This window comes from Myotis daubentonii, chromosome 1 (assembly GCF_963259705.1).
Source record: "Myotis daubentonii chromosome 1, mMyoDau2.1, whole genome shotgun sequence".
NCBI classification, from domain to species: domain Eukaryota; kingdom Metazoa; phylum Chordata; class Mammalia; order Chiroptera; family Vespertilionidae; genus Myotis; species Myotis daubentonii.
The window spans coordinates 64,267,743-64,290,914 of record NC_081840.1 but is presented as its reverse complement, the minus strand read 5'-3'; the positions used below and the strand labels follow the sequence as shown (position 1 = coordinate 64,290,914).

Below are 23,172 nucleotides of genomic sequence, written 5' to 3'. Positions count from 1 at the left end.
GGAAGCAAGATGAATAAAGAAAGGATTTTCCATCACTGGTGTCTCTGGCCCTGATTACTACAGGTATCTCCCTCCCTACTGTTACTCTAAGGATTCCTTGTGGCCCACTGTTCACAAGGATAGTTAGTGATAGGCTAGAGATGATAAAGAAGAGATGGGGAAAAGCATCACCTCACCTGAGAACAGACAACTTGAGAAAAAAGTTGAAAGTAGTAGCAGATTTTAGTTTCCTTCCCCCAGCTTTTCTAAATATTCGGGTTTCCTTCCAAGTCACCTGTGCTTTGAGGAGCTGTAGAAACTTTGTGGGGATCTGAGAAGAATGAAGTCTCCACCCTGTCTTCCTTAAGGACCCTCCGGTGGTCCACTATCTTTTAGGAGCCTCCCCAGTGAGATAGAAGGGGTGTGGGAGGCAGAGGTGATAAGACACAGTAAACAGCCCTAACCGGTTTGGCTCAGTGGATAGAACGTCGGCCTGCGGACTCAAGGGTCCCAGGTTCGAATCCGGTCAAGGGCATGTACCTTGGTTGCAGGCACATACCCAGTAGGGAGTATGCAAGAGGCAGCTGATCGATGTTTCTCTCTCATCGATGTTTCTAACTCTCTATCCCTCTCCCTTCCTCTCTGTAAAAAATCAATAAAATATATATTTTAAAAAACACACACAGTAAACAAATCCTCCCTTCATCTTGGAAGAGGCAGATGAAGCTGCTTCCCTGACTGTATTCCTGGTCTTTCAACTCTCATCTTGGTTTCCCTCAAGGGACAGGTTTCTCACTCACCAATTCCTCCATCCCTCTTGGCCTTTGTCTAGGCAGTTCCAAAAGGATTACTTACACCAAGGGGGCTTCTCAGAGCGCTGCCGGAGTTGCATGGTAGGTGAATGAAGAGTACGGGGTGGGGAAAACGTGCCATCTGAGGCCTGGTTGCTGTGCATAGACTCAAAGAGGGCTGGATAGGCGGGGGAGAGAGGGAAGGAAAAAAACCATATGAAGAAGAATCCAAGTGCCACAGGTTCTCAACATAAGTAAAAACCAATGTACATTTTCTCAGGCTGAGAAGAAGCATCCTTCACACAAACCATTTTTAATATTTGAAACTTTGTACAATGAATATTTTCAAATATATTTTTAAAAAGTCATTGAAAGACTAATACGACCAATACTCATACACTCATCTATATTTAACACATTAACACATGTCAACATTTTGCCATACTTGTTTCATCTATTTCTTGGTGGTGAAGTTCTCTAAAATAAATAATAGACATAATGAATACTTTAATACGCATTTCTAAATTATAAGGAGTTTCTCTTATTTAGCCATATACCACTAATAAACCTAACAAAATTAAAAAAACAATACCCTAATATCATGTAATACCCAATCCATATTCAAATTTTCCCCTATTACTCCCAAAATTTCTTTTATAGTAAGGTCCAAACATGAACCATACATGTTTGGACCTTACTATAAAAGGACCTTACTATTCTAGATAGTGCCCTCCTACCCATTTATTTTTTTCATAGTGACTTTTTGAAAAGAACGGTCAGTTGTCTCACAGAATGTCATTTCCCACATTCTCGATTCATCTGATTGCTTCCTCATAAAATCATTTAACTCATTTCACCATCCCTTGTATTTCCTATAATCCGGAAGTTAGCTATAAAAGGCATCATTAGATTATTCAGTTTAAATCACTTTGGCAATACTTGTGTATATTATATTATACTAGAGGCCCGATGCATGAAATTCATGCAAGAGTAGGCCTTCCTTCCCCTGGCACCCAGGACCTGGGCTTCTCTCACAGAGGGAGGCCCCGCCCACCCACCATAGCCCACGGGTCGGCCAGCTGGTGGCCTGGGCCTCCCTCTGCGGGGTGGATCATGGGGCAATCACGGGGCGATGGCCGGGCCCCCGACCAATCGCATTGCACCCGCCTTGGCTGGCTTGAAAATCCTGGTTCCTAGTAATATGAACATAATTACTTATCTTATTTGCATTATTCTATTATAAACATAGTTTTAAAATGGTACCAATATCACTAAAAATTAAACTACTGAATGAGGATTAAAATTATAGTTCTTTTTGTCCCACTAAAGGATCTATGGTCAGAGTACAGTATTCTAAAGTTATTTTTCTTAGTCAGTCTAGCTAAAGGTTTGTGAATTTTGTTGATTTTTTTCTTTTCAAAGAACCAACTTTTGGTTTTGTTGATTCTTCCTATTGTTTATTTCCTTTATCTCTGTTCTAATCTTTATTCTGCTAGTTTGGGTATTTTGTTTTGTTTTGTTTTGCTTCAGAAAGGAAGAGAGAGGGAGAGAGAGATAGGAACATCACTAATGAGAGAGAATCATTGATTGGCTGCCTCCTACACACCCCACACTGGGGATTGAGTCTGCAACCCAGGCATGTGCCCTGACTGGGAATCAAACTGTGACCTCCTGGTTCATAGGTTGATGCTCAACCACTGAGACACGCCGGCCGGGCAGCTTTGGGTTTAGTTTGCTTTTCCTTTTTCAGTTCCTAAGGTATAAAGTTAGGTTTTTGATTTAGATCTTTCCCTTTTCTTTCTTTCTTTTTCTTCCTTTCCTTCCTTCCCTTCCCTTCCCCTCCCCTCCCCTCCCCTCCCCTCCCCTCCCCTCCTTTCCTTCCTTCCTTCCTTCCTTCTTTCTTTCTTTCTTTCATACTTTTATTGATTTTAAAGAGAGAAGAAGAGAGAGGGAGCGAGAGATAGAAACATTGATAAGAGAGAACAGATCAGCTGCCTCCTTCATGCCCCCTACTGGGGATCGAGCCTGCAACCTAGGCATGTGCTCTGACTGGGAACTAAATCCGTGGCCTGTTGGTGCACTCAACCAACTGAGACACACCAGCGGGGCTGGGCTCTTTCTTTGTCTTCATTTTTTGGGGGGTTAATCCTCATCCCAGGATATTTTTTTCCATTAATCATTAGACAGAGTGGAAGAGGGAGGGAGGGGGAGAGAGAGAGAGAAACATCGCTGTGAGAAAGACACACCAATTGGTTGCCTCCCATATGCACACCCACCAGGGTTAGGGATCAAACCTGCAACCCAGGTATGTGCTCTTGACTGGGAATCAAACTCTTGACCATTCAGTGAACAGGACAATGCTCTATCTACTGAGCAACACCGGCCAGGACTCTTTCTTCTTTTTTAAATGTAGGTGTTTACAGCTATAAATTCTCTCTTAGCACTGATTTTGCTATATCCCATAACTACTGATATGTTGCATTTTCATTCATCTCAAATTATATTCTAATTTCTTCTTGTAATGGATCTCTGATCCATAGCTTGTTTAAGAATATGTTGTTGCCCTAACTGGTTTGGCTCAGTGGATAGAGCATCGGCCTGCGGACTCAAGGGTCCCGGGTTCGGTTCCAGTCAAGGGCATGTACCTTGGTTGTGGGCACATACTCAGTAGCGGGTGTGCAGGAGGCAGCTGATCGATGTTTCTCTCTCATTGATGTTTCTAACTCTCTATCCCTCTCCCTTCCTCTCTGTAAAAAATCAATAAAATATATATATATTTTTAAAAAGAATTCTTTTGTGGCCTAACATATGGTTTATCTGGAGACTATTTCATGTATACTTCAGAACAATCTGTATTACCCCAAAGGCAAAGGAAGGAAAAGCAAAAATAAATAAATGAGATTATATCTAACTAAAAAGCTTCTGCAACAGCACAAGAAACCTTCAAAAAAAAAAAAAAAAAAAAAAACAAGAAAAAAGCAACCAACAGAATGGGAGAAGATATTTTCAAATGACAGCTCCAACAAGGGGTTAGTTAATATTGAAAATATATGAAGAACTAATATGACTCAACACCATAAAAGCAAACAATCCAATTAAAAAATGGGCAGAGAACCTCAACAACACACACTTCTCTCAAGAAGACAGAAATTTGCCAACAGATATATGCAAAGATGCTTAACTTCACTAGCTACCACCTCACAACTGTTAGAATGCCTATTATTAACAAGTAAAGTAATAAGATGGAGAGGTTGTAGAGAATAAGGGACCCTCAGTCATTGCTGGTAGAAATATAAATTGGTATAGCCACCATGGAAAAACAGTATGAAGGCTCCTCAAAAAATTAACAATAGAGCCAGGCTGGTGTGGCTCAATGGTTGAGTGTTGACCTACCATATATGAAATGGGGGATTTGGGGTGCATATTCTTTCGTGGGGCTTTGTCCTTATGAAGTTTGAAGAATAAACTCGTGGACTAATAGATTTCTTTAATACAAATGTGTAAGTTTATTGGAAGCATATACAAACTCCATCTGGGCAGGGGTGTCCCCAAAGGGGACCCCCTGGGGAGGGGCCTCCAAATGGAAACCCCCATCCCTCTCTCTAATGGGAAAAATTTTAAACCCTAAAAATCCTGTCTTATGTCCCTTTGTCTCTAGTTTATATATGCTGTAGTTGTTTTTTTTTAATTAAATCTTTATTGTTCAGATTATTAGAGTTGTTCCTCTTTTTTCCCCCCATAGCTCCCCTCCACCCGGTTCCCCCCCCACCCTCCGCCCTCCCCCGCCCCCCGCACTGTCCTCATCCATAGGTGCACGATTTTTGTCCAGTCTCTTCCCGCATCCCCCACACCCCTTTTCCCCGCAAGAATAGTCAGTCCACTCCTTTTCTATGCCCCTGATTCTATTATAATCACCAGTTTATTCTGTTCATCAGATTATTTATTCACTTGATTTTTAGATTCACTTGTTGATAGATGTGTATTTGTTGTTCATAATTTGTATCTTTACCTTTTTCTTCTTCTTCCTCTTCTTAAAGGATACCTTTTAGCATTTCATATAATACTGGTTTGGTGGTGATGAACTCCTTTAGCTTTTTCTTATCTGTGAAGCTCTTTATCTGACCTTCAATTCTGAATGATAGCTTTTCTGGATAAAGTAATCTTGGTTGTAGGTTCTTGGCATTCATCACTTTGAATATTTCTTGCCACTCTCTTCTGGCCTGCAAAGTTTCTGTTGAGAAATCAGCTGACAGTCGTATGGGTACTCCCTTGTAGGTAACTGAGTTTCTTTCTCTTGCTGCTTTTAAGATTCTCTCTTTGTCTTTTGCTCTTGGCATTTTAATTATGATGTGTCTTGGTGTGGTCCTCTTTGGATTCCTTTTATTTGGGGTTCTCTGTGCATCCTGGACTTGTAGGGGAAGTTTTCTGTCATTATTTCTTCAAATAGGTTTTCAATATCTCGCTCTCTCTTCTTTTGGCACCCCTATAATTTGGATGTTGGTACGCTTGAAGCTGTCCCAGAGGCTCCTTACACTATCTTCATATTTTTGGATTCTTTTTTCATTTTGTTTTTCCGGTTGGGTGTTTTTGCTTCTTCGTATTTCAAATCTTTGACTTGATTCTTGCGATCCTCTAGTCTGCTGTTGGAACTCTGCATAATAACCTTTATTTCAGTCAGTGTATGCTTAATTTCTAGTTGGTCCTTTTTCATAACCTCGAGGGTCTCACTAGATTTCTTGAGGGTCTCACTACATTTATCGGCAGTCTCACCAGACTTTTTGAGGGCCTTACTAAATTTATCGGCCGTTTCTAGAAAGTTCTTGAAAAACCTTAAAAGTGTGGTTTTGAACTCTATATCCAGTAGTTTGCTTTCCTCCATTTCTGTCATTTGTGTCCTGTTTGTCTCCGCATTTTTTATGCTTCCCTGTGTTGAGAGAGTGGCTTTCTGTGCTAGGTGTCCTATAGGGCCCAGTGGCTCAGTCTCCCCAATTACCTGAGGTGGACACTCTTGGTGCACACCCTTGTGGGCTTTGTGCACAGTCTTGTTGTAGTTAAACCTTGACTGTTGTAGGTATCACTGGGAGGGATTGACCTCCAGGCCAATTGGCTGGGAGAATCAGCTGTGTCTACAGTGGGAGAACTGCTGTGCTGGAGACACCCCTCTGGGGCAAGACTTGCTTCAGTGGGGCTTTGGTGCTCACTGAGTCTGCCCCCTGAGTGTGTCCCTTATGGATCTGAGGAGCTGCAATCTGGATGGTCCCACTTACCACCGGGCACACTGGCTCCTGGATTTCTAAGGAGGTGCCAATCTAGCCTCTGCCTGAGGCTACCCAGCAGGAGCTCAGCTGTGAAACACTGCGAGTTGCCTTGGAGCCTTGGGCCAGCTGCAGTTTGTTAGGTAATTTTCAGATTGCAAAGGGCCAGGCCTTTCATATGCAAAAGCCGGCGCACAGCTTGTGCGGGCGGGGGTCCCAGGGGATCAACAGGGCAGAGCAAGCAGCTATGGCTGCTCTCAGAGGCCCCGCTTCTCAGTGTCCCAGCAATCGCTGCAAGCACCTCTGAGAGAAAGCTGCCCTCGAGTTCCAACCGATGCCAGACAGTCCAGTTTCTCCAATATGAGTCTGGCTACCCAGAGACTCACCCGGAACTGGAGCTCAGAGCTTGAGACTCCCTACCAATTGAAAAAGACAACCGTGTCCTCTGCTGCCAGCCCTCTCCGCGTTCTCCTCTGTACCTCTGTACTTTACTTCCGCATCACAGCTCCTCTGAGTCTTGGTATGCTTTTCTCTTTCCTTCTAGTTGTAGAATTTCCACTCAGCCAGCCTTCCTGTGGTTCTGGATGATGTCCATTTTGTCTTTTAGTTGTATTTTTGAAGTTGTGTGAGGCAGCAATTTCCAGTGTTTACCTATGCCGCCATCTTGGTTTCTCTCTATGCTATAGTTTTTTGTCTGAACATGACCTTTTTAAATTAGACTCTTTCCTTAATTTGGGACCCCCTTGTTTTCCTCATTGGTCATTCTGCTACATAGTATTAGTTTCAAAGCTCAAAGCCTATGTGGTACTCCCCACTACCTCTCCCCTTATCTTGTAACATTCTTCTATCCTTTCTGAAAATATGTTTCCTTCTTCCCAATATTCTGTGACTTTTATTTTTTGTGAATTTATGTCTTCCTCCCCCCTAATTCTGTGGCATTTCTGTATTTTTTCATATATCCATCTTATCTGTTCAGGTTGGAGTTGCTTTTGATCTACCCTAAGGCTTTCTCCCAGTTGTCCTGGCCAGAGATGTTTTATTACCACTTATGGCTTTCCCAGCTGCTCAGGTCAGGGCTGGTTTTTTATCTAATTTATGGCTGTTTTAATTGTTCAGGCCTCTATCCTCTCTGGACACCACCTTCCTGTCTGCCTAATTAAGCTAGCTAACTAACCCTTATCAGTAAGGTTCAATTCCCAGTCAGGGCACATGCCCAGGTTATGGGCTCAATCCCCCCAGTAGGGGGCATATAGGAGGCAGCTGATCAATTATTCTCTTTCATCATTGATATTCCTCTCTCTCCTTCCTCTATGAAATCAATAAAAACATATTTTTAAAAATTAACAATAGAGTTACCATATGACCCAGCAACCCCTCTTCTGGGTATCTACCCCCCAAATTTGTAAACATTTATTTGCAAATATATATGCACCCCTATGTTTACTGCAGCATTATTCACAGTGGCCAAGACATGAAAACAACTGAAGTATCCGTCAATAGATGAGTGGATAAAGAATATGTGGTACATATATACAATGGAATACTATTCAGCCATAAAAAGATGAAATACTGCCATTTGCAACATGGATAGAGCTTGAGAATATCATGCTGAGTGAAATAAGTCAGACAGAAAAAGTCAAGAACAATATAATTTCACTCATATGTGGGATATAAAACTAAAAGCAACAAATAAACAAACAAGAAAAAGAAACAAAACCTCATAGACACAGACAACAGTATTAGAGGGAATGAGGGATGGGGAGTACAGAAGGAGGGGTGGGGATAGTAAAAGATAAAAGGGGCCAAATATATGGTGACAGAAAAAGATTTGATTTTGTGTGGTAAACACACAGTACAATATACAGAATATGTATTACAGAATTGTACACTTGAAACCTATAATAAAACCTAGTTTTATTAACCAATGTCACCCCAATAAACTTAATAAAAAAAGAAGAATCTTCTGCTCTTGTTGGGTGGAATGTTCTATACTGTCTGTTAGGTTTAGTTGACTGGTGTTGTTCAAATTCTGTTTCCTTACTGATCATCTGTCTATAGCTACTTATCCCTTAGTAAAAGTGGGATAGCTCTGGACAGTGTGGCTCAGTTGGTTGGAGCATTGTATCATACACTGACACGTCATGGGTTCAATTTCTTCTGCCTGTTAAAATCTTCTAAGAAATCCTCTAGCAAATTTGTCATTTCTGTTATACTTTCCAGCCTCAGAATTTGTTTGGTTTCTTTTGATATTTTCTATCACTTTAATGATATTCTCTATTTGTTGAGACATCATTCTCCTGATTTCCTTTAGTTCTCTGAACCTGGTTTCCTTTCCTTATTTACAATATTTGTCTAGAAATGTCTGTTTCCTCAAGGATTATTTCTGTTAATTTACTCTGTGAAAAGATCACACGGTCTTGTTTCTATGCATATTATATAATTCTTTCAGTTGAAAAAAGGACATTTTTACTATTATAATGTATTAACTCTGAAAATCAAATTGCCCCTCTCCCTTCAGGGTTTCTTTTTGTTGTTTGCTGTGATCTACAGCTGTTTAGTGATTTTTCATTTTCTTTTTTTTAAGTATGTTTTTATTGATTTTTAGAGATAGAGGGAGAGGGACAGAGAGATAGAAACACCAATCGACTGCCTCCTGCATGTCTCCTACTGGGGATCAAGCTGCAACCTGGGCATGTGCCCTGATTGGGAATTGAACCAGTGACCTCTTGGTTCAAGGGTTGACACTCAACTACTGAGTCACACTGGCTAGACTGTTTAGTGATTTTTCTAAACTATTTTTATAAAGTCTGTCTTCTTTGTCATGTGCAGTCTGTGAAATCTTTGTTACTTTGGTTTATGTTCAGCTAGGGCTTTGATAAGGACTTCCTTGAATATATCAGGAATAAAAAGAGAGAGGGGGGAAGGAGGGAAAGGAGTAGAAAGGAGGAAAGGAGAGAGGAGTTCTCACAGTGTTTGCAGATTGGTTCTATGTTGAGGTACTCCTTCAACACTTAGCCAGACTGTTTACAACACTGCCTTAGCCTTCACTCCCTGCTTGTGTTGAATCTAGAGTTAGGGTCTTCTCACGTATGTTATGCTCAGGTGTCCTTTCCCAGGCATGTGCATAGCTTTTTAAATTTACCAGTGTATGTGGGTGCTTTTGAATGACTAATTTCCTAAAGAAACTCTCTTCCCAGGCTTTCCGTATGCCTATTGTTTGCCTCAACTGTAATTTTTGTCCCAGACATCATGTTCATTTGCTTTACAGTGTTTTCAGTAATATCCTCTGCATAGCCACATTTATATACTGAGTGAGTTCCAAGTTAGGTGCAACAAAGGTAAGCACCCAGTGTCAGTCCTTCAGGTAGCCTACACACAAATTAGAATGAATACAAATGTTGGAGAATAAAGTCTATTCTGCTCCCTCTGGAACCAGAGACTAGGGTCCCACCTTGAGAGCATGGGTTGCCATGTTCACGACTGCTACTGAGGTGGGGACAGGAGTGGGAGGAGGTCAAGTAAAAATATTGGAAAGCTTCCTGCCATTTTTAGGTTACCTCCTTCTTGATTCAGAATTTTCCTGGTAGTTGCAAACCTTTGACTATTTTCCAGAGTTCTGATAAAGTTGACTGTATCAGTTTTTGCTTGATTTTTTTGGTGTTTCAGTAAAAGGAGAAGCCCTTGGAGCTACCTATTGCATGGTTTAAGTTTTACATTTAGATCTCTGATTTATATGGAGTTTATACTGGTATATAGCATGAAGTATGGATTCAATTTTAATTTTTGCCAAATGAATATTCAATTGTTCCAACTCCATTTATTAAAAAGTATATCTTTCCCCCAATATTTTGAAATGCTAACTTCATCTATTTCTAAATTTACTACTTTGTTTGATTGCTCTCTGTCTATTCATATACCAATATTACACTTTTTTAGTAAAATTTTTATATAATGTTTTAAAATCAAGGTTTTCCTGGCTATTCTTGCTTGTTTATTTTTCAATGAGAACTTCAGAATTGATTTGTCTGACTTTAGAAAACCAACAGTATTTTATTGGATCACACTAAATTTATAAATTAATTTGGGATGGAATGATTTTTCTATTATTTTGAGTTGGCCTATAATTAAACATATTTTTTTCAAGTCTATTTTTGTATGTATTTGGAGTACCTATATTTTTAATTTTTTACTCATGTTCTAGAAAGCATGGGAATGAAGGCAGAGATAGGGATACAAAACAAGAGTATTCTCCATACCTGCAGATGCCTGTGCTTGGGCATCAGTGTGGCGCTGGCAGACTCCACTCAAGAATTCACTTACTTGATGCAGGGAAAGGGCATTATGTAGCGTTTCTAGGGGGTAGATGGTAGGCACCATGGAGCACCCTTCAAATCCTGTTAGAAAAGAGATGGGCAAAGTCAATATTATTCCTGCCAGATATACCCCCACTGGCCAAGGAAGCATGGAGAATCCCTGAGAGCCATCAGAAGAGTTGATGGCTTTTGGAGTGTGGGGAATCCAAGATTCTCATGAGAGGGAACTCTTTAGAGCCCCAATAGAAGTCTATTTCTGTCACCTTCAAATTTCCTAAAAAGTCTACCGGCTAAGGCCTCCAGGTAAAACACCTCTCATCCTACCTATGGAGAGCTTGCAATGTCCTATGGGAAAATAAACAGAATCCCAATAGGGTAAACACCTACATTGCTATTATACTTTCTTGGGGAATAAAACAAAAAGTCCATACGTAATGGGTGAAACTGTAGGTCTAAATGAGGTTAGGGAGGTCATGGAGCTGGAAAGAAATAGCAGATTTCAGGGGTCATGTATAAGAGAACCAGATTAAGGTGGAGGACATGTAATCTGAGAAGGGGTTCATGCAGATTTAGGATATGGGTAGAAAGGCTAGAATATTTGGAAGCAAGCTGGAAGGCATGCAGTACATATGGAGCTCAGCCCAGGAAAATCACATGCATGAATAGGCTGGGGAATGGAAGTTCTTTCTTGGTCATTTCCATCACATCAAAGCTTCTCCCTTCTGTTCTCACTGGAAGACCCCAGACTTGTTAGGATTTTTCCATCCCATCAGGAAAATGAGGAAACTCCCTTAGGAGAAATAATAAATACTGATTCTCTGCTCTGAACCCAATAATTCCAATGTAGGTCCACCACTCTGAGTAGGATACAGGGCAAACCTAAATCCTAATCCCAGGGCCTATTGAAAAAATGTCCCCACTGGAGAACCAAGAAGCACACATCCCAACCACTTTTTCAGTCCCCAGTCTTTCCCGTGCCTCCTCCATGTCTCCCTAAATGAACTAAGAGGAGGCAGGACAGCAATATCTATGCAAGACACAGCCTCCTGTTCACTAATAACTAAAACATCAAAAGAATTATACCTGATTATCTTCTAACCTCTGGCTCTTGTTTGCTTCAAGGATTCGACTGAGATTTCTGTGCCTCAATTTCCCCCTGTATTCTAGTGGTAGGAGAGCAAGAGAGGTACAGTCTCTAGATCCTCAGAATGGGTAGAAAAATGTTTGGATTTGAAGATGGTGGTAGTACAAGGTTATAGAGATAAGAACAGAATCCAGGGCAAGAAACTAACCCTGTACTGAATAGAATTGGGAATGGGTAGCATTAGGAGGCAGTGAGGAAGGAATGAGCAGCCAGTGCTATAACTACCAGGCAGTCTGGCCCCAATCCCATCCAAGCAACTAAAATGCAAGTCACATAACCTGAGGTTAAATAAAAGAAAGGATTAAGTGGGCTCTCCTGCCAGAAGTGCAATAAGCAAAGCAGTCGGTCTCAGCCAGGGTAGTGGCAGCAGCCAGCTTGGTGGCAGGGGGTACCGTAGAGGCACTCGGGGTCATCCTGGCCTGAGCGCAGCCAGTTCCGGAAGAGGCGCAGGTGGTAGGAGCACTGGTGCAGGTGATGCGCCAGCGTGGCATCCAAGGAGACTGGCTGGCCCCCTGAGCAGTCAGAGGAAAAACGGCGCAGCAACCGGACCACAGGGTGCTGGTCATCCAGCAGCTCTGCAGGGGGTAGGGGTACCACGGCAGGAAGCACAAAGATAAAGAAAGAGAAGAGGGAGAGACAATGAGGGGGGCACTGACTGGCACAAGCATTACTGGGAAGTGGAGCCACTCAGTTCAAAAGTGAGCTGAGAAAGAAGCAGAGATGGTCAGAGCCACTGGGAATCTCTTGCAGGAAAAGAGAGTTGGCATCACACAGAAAGTCTAAAAGAAGGGGCTAGTGAGACCTCATCATACAATAAGGCCCTCCCCTTTCTCATTGAGCATAATTCAGTCAGTGCAGACAGAAGTCATATCATTCTGAACAGGGGTAAGCTGGCTTTGGAGTTCTGTGGGAGCCTTGTCTAGAGGCCCAGTATTCCAGATCATTCTTGGACAAACTCTAGATAGGTCCCACTTCTCAGTCTAATATATTTATGAGATTGGGATAGAGATAAAAAGATTCAAAGTCATTCAGAGAAGAATGTCAAGAATGGTATAGAGTTATCAAGATCAAGTTCGAAGCTAAAAAGGCTCCTAAGGGCCCAGGGCAGCTCTCCGGACCAAACTCTAAGACAGAGACAGATATGGCTGTTGTTAGACAGCAGGCATAGGAGATTGGCAGGAAAGCCTGTGTAAAACAGAGCATTTTAAAAATGGAATCAATATGTGAAAATGCTATTACTGGCTAATTATCCTTTATTCTTGTTCAAATGTATAGACTCAAAAAATGTTTGCATAAATCTCAGGACTTTGGAGATACTGTATCCATTACAGAAGCCAAAAGTTAGATAATTTTATATTTTCTTCCTACTGCTGGTAAGTCTAATTGCATTTTGTTCAGCTGGTCAGTGGAGAAGCTTCAGTCCTGAACCACTTATTATTTTATATGCTTGGCAAACTTTGTGGATATATGTGATTGAGCTGCAAAAGGTTGAAGATAGTGAAAGGCATGTAGAAGCCCCAGAAACAGTAGGGAAAAGATCCTGGGAAAAAGATATGGGGTCTTAAGACCTGATGACAGGATGTTGGTAGAGCAAAGGTAGGATCAAAGTAGCTGAGGATGACTGCTCAGAACTCTCGGACTAGAACTTGTTATATGGGGTGATCCCATGAAACTATGGATTCCAGAGACCTTAGTTTGAATGTCAAGAGAGGTTTCAGCTCTATTCAAGCACTAACTGTACCAATGGTCAGACAGTTGTGTGGGTCCCTAGGAAATAAATGGATGTGGCAAATATAATTGGCACACTCTGACATTCTGGATAAGAGTGAGCCACAGTCTCTTTTCCAATATTAGTTTACTTTGGTGAGTTCAGTGTGCAGTTTAGTAATGGGCCATATATGTATAATTGACGTAGTCAGGATGTGGCCAAAGCTTATCAGGAATAGAGGCAATGATGGCTGAGAGATGTTCTCCCATCAAAGCAAGGAGACAGCATTCCCTTGCCTCTCTTCTAAAGCCAGACCCAGTTTTTCTAGCTGTTATTTCAAAGCCAGACGTGTTGCCATGATGGGACAGTAGACTGGCACAATGTTGTGACTAATCTGCCACAAGCAATTGCAGGCAGCACATGTACTCTGTAATTGCTCAGTCAGTCAAGCAAGATTTGGCCATGGGGTAGAGCTCTCATGTTGTCCAGAGGGCCAAATTAAATCTAGATAATTTTCAGCAAGAGATATAATAGGTCTAAATTTCTCCTATTGCTAAGAGTTAGATCCCAGATTCTGGTTATCAAGCACTGTAGCCCCCAAGCTCAAGTACAAGAAGAACAAAAGCCAGAAGACCCCTGAGAAACTGTGCAGGGTGTTGGAAGAGATCTTGAATTTGTCCTCCTGCACTATACCTGAATTTTCCAGGACTTTCTTCCTCTCCTCCTTTTGGTAGAATTAATTCTTCTTTTTTTCAACTGATGAGGCTGCTAACCAAGGCTTCAGGAAATTAGAGGTATATAGGTTTGAGGATCTGCTTTATGAATTTGGATCTTTTCTGCTAGAGCCTGAGAATTAGGAGATCTATAATTTAACTCTGATTTCAGGGGCCCAAGTTCCTGGTACTATATTCTGTACCCTAAGAAACATGTCTCCATGTCCAAGTCCCAGGCTGTGGGGTTGGGGTTTGTACATGAGGTTCTACTCTGGAGAAGATTATGGTACATGAAGGCCAGAAGAGTGTAAAGTTAAATGTTAAGGTACAGCCATGCCACTCTTAATGGAGAGCTCCTGTCACAGGCACAAATGGGAGCTTGGGTAGGAGTATAAATTGAACAAGTATAAGCTAGTCAAGCTGGGGAGATTTCAGCAGTGCCTAGTGGAGTTGTATGGCCTAACAAGGCTAAAATCTAGCATCTGCCACTAGCTGAGGAACAGAGAGGATCAGTACCTGGAGGATTTTCCAGCCAGAGAGCCAAGCTAATTTTAGCTCCCTCAGAAAATCTTAGCGTTTGGACAGAAGAAAACTATATATAACAAAACTAGATTTATCTAGAAGACAAGAGACACTGCACAAGAAACTAAAGATATAAAGGATAGATTCCAGATTTAGCTTTCTGAGGTAGCACGTGGCTTAGTGTGGTCTTTGTTAGCTTTCCACCATGGCGTGCAGTGGCCAGGGCCAAAAGCTGCAGGTGATGGTGCAGCCCATCAACCTCATCTTCAGATACTTGCAAAACAGATCTTGGATTCAGGTATGGCTTTTTGAGCAAGTGTTTATGTGGGTAGAGGGCTGCATCATTAGTTTTGATGAGTATATGAACCTCGTATTAGATGATGTAGAAGAGATTCATTCTAAAAAAAGTCAAGAAAACAACTAGGTCGGATCATGCTAAAAGGAGATATTACTCTGCTCTAAAGTGTCTCCAACTAGAAATGACTAACAAAGTGAGAAACTACTGAGAAGCAATTTGTGTTTTGTAGGTGTCCTTTGTTGGAAGTATAGTTAAACATTTATTTTTTAAAAAATATATTTTATTGACTTTTTACAGAGAAGAAGGGAGAGGAATAGAGAGTTAGAAACATCGATGAGAGAGAAACATCGATCAGCTGCCTCCTGCACACCTCCCACTGGGGATGTGCCTGCAACCAAAGTACACGCCCCTGACCGGAACTGAACCTGGGTCCTTTCAGTCTGCAGGCCAAAGCTCTATCCACTGAGCCAAACCAGTTAGGGCAAACATTTATTAATATTGCTTTCATTACCCTTATTTTATTGCCAGATGACAGTAAATGCTGTAGAATGGTTTTTATTAAAAAAATTTACATTGCTCAGTTGGTTGGAACATCATCCCGCACACCAAAAAGTGGTGGGTTCAATTCCTGATCAAGGCACATACCCAGGTTGTGGGTTTGATCCCGGTCAGGGCACATGTGGGAGGCAAACGATCGATGTCTCTCACATCTACCTATCTTTCTTTCTTTCTTTCTTTCTTTCTTTCTTTCTTTCTTTCTTTCTTTCTTTCTTTCTTTCTTTCTTTCTTCCTTCCTTCCTTCCTTCCTTCCTTCCTTCCTTCCTTCCTTCCTTCCTTCCTTCCTTCCTTCCTTTCTTTCTTTCTTTCTTTCTCTCTCTCTCCCTTCCTCTAAAATAAATTTTAAAAGATATAAAAGATAAAACAGGGAGTGAGCCCTGGGGTTCTCCTGCCATACCCTACAAAGAGAGCACAGCCCTTCAGTTTTGGGTCTCCCATCTTAGTGTGGGTAGACCCAATTCTCCAATATTCCTGAAATGTTATTACATCATTCATTCCTAAGCTCCCCTCGAATCCCAGCAGACATCTAAACTCATCACTTCAAGCCTGAGACAGCAGTGCCTTAGGCAGGCTAGGGCTACATGGAAATCACATGCAAAAACTCGAGGTATAATTATTTTTCCTTTACCTACTATCTCCTACTCCTCTCTTTTTCTCTTTTTCCCCAGATTGATTTGGGCTCCTGTTTTCTAAGCCCAGGCCCTAGGTTAGTAGTTACATAAAGCAGATGTCAAGAGCACAAGAACCACACCAAGTACACATAATGGTAGGATACAGGAATATGGAGATGGGAGACTATATACTCAAGGCCAATGTCCTTATAGGTAGGTTTGGGAGCTGGGAACTGCAGCATTGCTTCCGAGGGAAACAAACTAGTGATCCACTCCAACAAAAGAGTTGGAGAAAAAAATAGGAAGATAAAAATTACATAAGCTGAGTTGTGGGGTTGGGGCTGGAAAGAAGAAATAAGGATAATATAGGAAATACTATTTTCTTCTTAAGATGGGGAACCATTATTCTGTTTGTACAAAGCCCAGCAGTCATGTGATGGGAAAGAGAGAGGTTGAATGTTTTGGTGATGATGCTGAAAAAAGTGACACAGTGGTGATGATGGTGACCATGGAAGTAATACCCTGAGTTGCTACAGGGATAGTGCAGCCAGGCTGCAGCCAAGGCTAAGGTTTGTCACACAAGGGATATGTCCCAAGAGGGACACTTAGTGAGTGTTTCATTCAGAGACAGCAGGATGTTGACACAGTGGTAGGAGAGGAACAATCAGTGTCAGAACTCAGAGGTTAAGTGTCTGGGGGTGACATGGTGATGATGAATGACACTGAATCAGAAGCAAACGTACCGTTAGTCGGATGCTTTGCAAACGACACAGAAAATCGTTTTACGGCCGGGACAAACAAGAACTCTGGGGAGAAAAGACATCATGGGGATTATACCCACACCTGTCCCCACCCTCTGCTCTGGAATTTGCCAGCAACATACTCTGTTCTTTACAGTTAGTATATGACCTGCTCCCACCCCCACCCTTAGATTCCTAACTACCACATTTCAATTTTTTTCCTTTGGTATCTCTCCTTAGGAATCCATGTGTCATCTCTACCACGATACAGCCCTACAAACAACTCTAATTTCACCACCACATCCTCTTTTTCATCATTTAGAAATAAAATATTTAAAAATATATATATATTTTATTGATTTTTTACAGAGAGGGAGGGAGAGGGATAGAGAGAAACATCGATGATAGAGAAACATCGATCAGCTGCCTCCTGCACACTCCCTACTGGGGATGTGCAGGCAACCAAGGTACATGCCCTTGACCGGAATCGAACCTGGGACTCTTGAGTCCGCAGGCTGATGTTCTATCCACTGAGCCAAACCGGTTAGGGCTAGAAATAAAATATTTGTAGAAACTTTCATCCCTTCCCCCAGTCTCTTTCCATATTATCTTTCCAGACTTTGCTAAGCAACTTCCCCATCCCTGATTTCCAGGATTTTAATCAAGGCTCGACTACATTCTTCCTGATCATCCTCCTTGGTCCTTACCCCTACATACCAGAATCCAGGAAAGAATATAGAGGTGGAGTAAATTGATGTAGCAGGGCTGTATGTGGGAGTTCATGAAGGGATAAGCATAAATAAGTAATACTTGTATGGTGAGAGAGAGTGCAAATGGAGGTGGATGAGGCCTTGGTTCCTTCTCCCCTCTATAATTGATGAATAAACTTGTTATAAGGCCAGCATCAGTGCCATCTTAAGCATAAATTACTTGAAATGTGTCCTTGCTGGAGGACAAATGAAGAAAAGAGTTGCTCCCCCAAACCCACCCACATACCATCTCGATGCTTCAGACTGGCAGGTGGTAGCTTTTTGCCATGGCTGCGGGCGTAGTCCTGAAGATTCGGGGCGCTGGAGGAGCCACCCAGCACTGTGGTGCTGAATAGCCCTGTGCACTGTGAGCCTGCAAGGCCGGGAGTGCATTAGTAGCCACGCAAAGCTGCAATTACCACACAGAAGTACACACAACATCACATGACAACATCAAGATACACACACACACACACACACACACACACACACACACACAGCCATTCAGAGCCACCATCTTGTGGCTACTACACACAGCCACAAACAGCTTTCACTACTTTCATAGCTATAATGAGCAAGCAAAGTAGGGATTCTCCTGAAGATCTACATGGCTGATATAAGGGATCACTACAATGCAGGGTTAGTGATATTAGGGGACTCAAAGCTACTGAAAGAGGTAGACTATGCTTTCCACATGGCTCTCAGGAATACAAAAAGAATAGGCAATCACTCTATATATCCCTAGATTTGATTCCGTGTTCCTTACTCTGGATATGAGGTTCAAAGAACCCAGATATCTAATCCCTTATAGGTTAAAAGTAAAGAACTTTGATTGAAACTAGACTAAGTTTTGAGCACTCAGCTCAAATCCCAAGTTCTCATAAGTCCCAATTTCTCCTAAGTTTTTCATCCAAGATTCCCTCCCTTCTATCTCCGTTTAGGCCTTTTTACCTTTCCCAAGAAAGGAAGTATGAGATTCACTGAATTTTTAAAGCTGAAAAATTATCCAGTTCGACATTCTCATTTTACAGATGAAGACACTGAGATTCAAAAGGGACCTCATTTGTTCAAGATCATACAGTTTGTTAGGAGCTAAGTTGGACTAGAATCCAGATCTCATGACTCCGAGGATCAACTGTGTTCAATTAGGGGGAAAAAAAGTTATTTTTTTTTATCAAGAAGAAACAGGTTGTTTCTGGAGTGAAGATGGACACAAATTGAAAGGCATGTGAAAAGTCAGGTGATTATATGTATGGTATGCCTACTATGTGCAGAGCACCCTACTAAAGAGGACCTAGTTAGCAGGAAACAACAAAAAAAGATGATTTTCCCTGCTCTCAAAAGTTTGTCTTTTAAGCCCTATGCTCCAAATCAGATGTCCAAAGAAATCTAAGAGAACCCTATTGCCAATCAGAGAAGTAAATAGAACCTGAAAAATTTCTGAAGCAAATAAATCAAGTCAGTCATCGTCCCAAATATTTGATCAGGAGTAGGATTGGGACTCATAGTCCCTTCTCCTACCATATATGGCCCATGAGGACAGAGTGGGAAGGAAGAGAGAAGACTAACACCCAAGTTTGTGGCATTTGCCCCACTACTTCCAAATCCATCTTAGACAAGACCCTGGGTTTGGCTTGAGAACTTAACATTCATAGGAAAGACGAATAAAGTAGGGAGGAGGTCAGTTTCTTTTGATCCTACAAAAAAGGGGCCATAGTTTCAGGGGTCCCAGCATTTTGGGGTCACCACAGAAATTAAGAAAGCTCAGATGGCTAGTAATCTCCACCCTTGAATTCAGGACTGCTCTTCTATGCAGCAACTTCTTCTACCTTTCGATCTCAAACAGGCTCTAGAGAATGAGGTTTCAGAAAGTAATAAGGGTTGCTAAATTGTCTGTTTTTCTTCAGAGAATCTGAAACTAGCTGGCTTCGTCCCCGGCCACCCCGAGCTTTTTTATTTCCTCTACTAAATAATTTTCTGGTGCAGTCCTGCCATCCTGTCCTGCTCAGTTCTTGGATCATCTCAGAGGGTAGTCTCCATCTTACCAACACCATCTGTCAATTACCATGCCGATACCTCTGCCTTGTTCATGACAGCACTCCCACTTAACTGGGCCAGACACACCTATCCTCTTTTTTTTTTTTAATATATTTTATTGATTTTTTACAGAGAGGAAGGGAGAGAGATAGAGAGTTAGAAACATCGATGAGAGAGAAACATCGATCAGCTGCCTCCTGCACATCCCCTACTGGGGATGTGCCCGCAACCCAGGTACACGCCCTTGACCGGAATCGAACCTGGGACCTTTCACATCCACAGGCCGACGCTCTATCCACTGAGCCAAACCGGTTTTGGCACCTATCCTCTTTTCAAGCCTACTTGAAATCTATTCTTTACTGGGACTTCTGGGATGAGAAGGCTGTATCACAGATGTGTACATCTGTCATTTATGTTTCATGAACCAAACCATCTATCTCATTTCAGGAATCTAGAAGGCAACCTACTCCCATAAAATTAGCCTGGAAAGTTACCCAAATCTTTCTCTGCTGGTCCAAATTCTGACCATTTTGGGGCCAAGAAATTGGCTGCCAAAAAGAAAGGTAACAGAAAAACCAAAGGAGCTAAATGAAGAGAATATAGGACAAGATAGAAAAAGCCAGGGGACCAAGCCCAGACCCCACACAATTATCACTACCTGCCATTTTCAGTTACTGGTCCACAAGGCACTGTGTTCAAAGATAGCCCCTCCCAAGGACCACTCCCCACTCCCAAAGAATACAATACCCTCTGAAGCTTGGTCCTTCCTGCAGTCTGTGTTCTGAGGAAAGGTTGAATGATGTTCTCCACCCCTCTCCAGGAATAAAAAAAAAAAATCAAGAGACATTCCCTCAAAGTCCTGAGAGAAGCCTCTGCCACTATACCAGTCTCAGATTTGTCCCTCAATTTTCAGGAAGGAAGGAAAAAAAATTACAGGATTAGAGAGATGATAGAGAGGGCATGGAGATAGGAAGGGTCAGAGCAAGGATATAATAAACACAGATCTCAGAGAAAGACATGGCACAAATTCTCCAAATGAGGAATATAACACTTATAGGGTTCATGAGTACCTCTATTTATAGCTCTGTCTCTGATAACTCTGAAGATTCAGAGTCTCCGTGGCCCCTTAAGGTCTGGGCTAGACTGGAGGGACAGATAAGGAATGAGAGGAGAAGCCAAAAAATGCCCTTCAGTCAGAGAAAGGGGGATTGCTATAGAAAACCAGAAGACAAACACCTTCCTGGAATTGAAATAGTCATTGGGATCAAAGTTCACACCTAAATATGGCTTCTCCAAATTCATCCTCCCTAGCCCCACCAGACAATTCTACTGGATGACCCCAATTCCCACAATAAAACTCTGAAGAACAGACAGACACCCTTTCCCAACAACAGATGAGAAAAGCTGGAAAACCATACCTAGGCCACTCTGCTTCATCTCCGTAGGTGGCCGTGAAGACAAAAAGAGCCGGTAGCCACCAGGCCTGGAAGACGAAGTCTCAGAAAGCACCTGCAGAAAAAAGGACTCTATGTTACCATTTGCCACTCGACTCAGCAGATCCTGAATTCCTGCCCCTACAAAGCGAAGCAATGTCAGAAAGTTTGGAAGAACCAAAGGATCTTTTAAGGAGAAGGAGGAAGAAAAGGAAACAGAGTGTAGTTTGCAGAGCAAAAGGAAACTGTCCAGAGAATCCTTCTATACTAGAAGGCATGTCTATTTCCAAGATGCCTGTGCCCCTAGTCCTCCCATCCCAAATCTGAGAAATCATTATTCAACCATTCTCAGTTCTCAGCAGAGCAGGGTTCCTTAATACTATCTATCTCTCTGCAGGACTCAGCAAGCTAATGACAATAGCTCAGCTACAATAAGAAATAAAGTCTGGCCCTCTCTTTTTCCATGAGACAGCTGTGGCTATGGAAACTATACTCAGTCTTTTATCTGAACCAAGAAGCCCGCCCCTCCACTTTTAAAGACATGAAACTGATTTCTAAAGAGCCCACAAGGGTCCAATCATACAACCCCCCACATATATATACCCACCCCAACCCCAACAGTGTTCTGAATCCCTAAATCCCAAAAGGCAAAGACAGAGGCAGAAAAGGGAGATGAAGTAGGGAGGAACACCTGTGTGCAGGATGCCAGGTGAGTGGTGGACATAGCCCGGGGCTGTAGGCCGATGGCTGGGGAAGGCCGGGGGAGGTCTCCTGACCTCCTGCGGCGCCGTCCCCGCAAGGGGATCAGGTCCAGGTTCCCTGTGCACTGCATGTTCATGACCTGAAATCAGACCGGGTGGAAAGCCGGTCAAGGCTCCTTTAACCCCCAGGCCCCCGAAAGCCCCAATGCCTATTGGGCAGACCTAATTTTAGGACTGGAGAAAATGAAGGTCACAGGTTTGTATTCTAAAATAGTCCAAAGCAAGAGGAGAAGAAGGGATGGGGAAGGGTTGTAATTGATAGGGATAATATAGAACATATTAATATTGAAAGGCTGTGTGACCAAGGAGAAGACAGAAGATTTTCTTGCAAATTGAAGGAACACATCTTGGGCAACAGTTATCCTGGATAAGCTACACTAGTAATTGAAAGAAAGAAATGTGATCACAACAGGAAGCTTCCTATAGGTCTGAAAGAAATGTCAATCGCATCAAATCTGAGATGTGATACACAGAGCTCTGCCTTTCCTATGTCTCTTAACTGCTTAAACCAGAAGGAAAAGGGGGTAAAGCACAGAGTGCCAGAGAGACTGCAGGCTATGTGAATGGGAAGACTTTTAGGGGGGGAGGAGCAGTTTATTGATGGAAGATTATGTCATTCTATCCATTTGATCTATTCACATGAACCTGAAGGGTACAAGTGCACTGTGGATACTGAGTTAACTTACACCTCTGAGAGAAAATGATGCATATCCCACCCAAAGAAACTGAGTATTCACAACTTCAAATCCACTTTAAAATCTTCAGGAAGAAAAAGATGAGTCCAAAACACAGACTAGTTTGTCTTCTCAGGTTTCTCCAAAATCTTAACTGTAAATCTCTTGCTGAACCTACGCAAGCTAGTTATAGATTCTTCTGAGATATCCCTAAAATGGAAAGATCAATCAATTCCTTTAAGACAGAGTTGGCACACAGATAGGTGAACAGATTCATCTATAAAAACAGGACTCAAATCAGACAGTCAGAGTCCCTGAGACCCGGATAAATTATGGGGTCAAAAAGAGTATAACAGGGCCAAAAAGGACAAGAATCTTTCCATGAGAAACAGACCAAAACCCCAGAAAGGTTAGCTAGATACATGTGAGATTTACAACAGTTCCTTCCTCTAGGCTACAGGACTAGAGACAAACTCCAAGAATAGCAGAACACAGGCCCATGGCCATAAGCCTGCTCATTAGAACAAGGGGAACACAGATTTTCAGACTAGATTCCCTTTCTAGTATAGATAATCCTAAAGGGATTAATTTTTAAAAAAATATGTTTTTACTGATTTCAGAGAGAGGAAGGGAGAGGGAGAGAGAGATAGAAGAAACATCGGTGAGAGAGAAACATCAATGGCTGCTTCCTACATGCCCCCTACTAAGGATCAACCCTGCAAGCAGGCATATATCCTAACCAGGAACTGAACAGTGACTTCCAGGTTCATGGGCTGACGCTCAATGAACTGAGCCACACTGGCCAGACTAAAAGGATTAATTTAAATAACCACATATTTGCTCCTGTTGAGCTATAATTTTTACCCAAGGCAAAAAAGAGATGGAG

The 23,172-nt window shown here is 42.1% G+C and overlaps 1 protein-coding gene and 1 pseudogene across 27 annotated transcripts in view; one reads left to right on the top strand and one right to left on the bottom strand.

Moving 5' to 3' along the window:
• Nucleotides 1-23,172, bottom strand: part of PPIP5K1 (diphosphoinositol pentakisphosphate kinase 1) — a 44,358-nt gene that overhangs the window by 3,498 nt on the left and 17,688 nt on the right. For 7 of the 27 annotated variants that reach the window (XM_059703145.1, XM_059703183.1, XM_059703165.1 and 4 more), the window contains 7 exons: nucleotides 21,543-21,692; nucleotides 20,837-20,927; nucleotides 17,629-17,754; nucleotides 16,636-16,698; nucleotides 11,875-12,057; nucleotides 10,282-10,419; nucleotides 835-948 (listed from right to left, as the gene is read on the bottom strand). In XM_059703145.1, the coding sequence (XP_059559128.1) occupies nucleotides 835-948; nucleotides 10,282-10,419; nucleotides 11,875-12,057; nucleotides 16,636-16,698; nucleotides 17,629-17,754; nucleotides 20,837-20,927; nucleotides 21,543-21,692 (865 nt within the window). The remainder of the gene's footprint in view (nucleotides 1-834; nucleotides 949-10,281; nucleotides 10,420-11,874; nucleotides 12,058-16,635; nucleotides 16,699-17,628; nucleotides 17,755-20,836; nucleotides 20,928-21,542; nucleotides 21,693-23,172) is intronic. The other 20 variants (XM_059703333.1, XM_059703343.1, XM_059703317.1 and 17 more) reach the window with 9 other exon arrangements.
• LOC132238307 (small nuclear ribonucleoprotein E-like) lies at nucleotides 14,631-14,902 on the top strand (annotated as a pseudogene).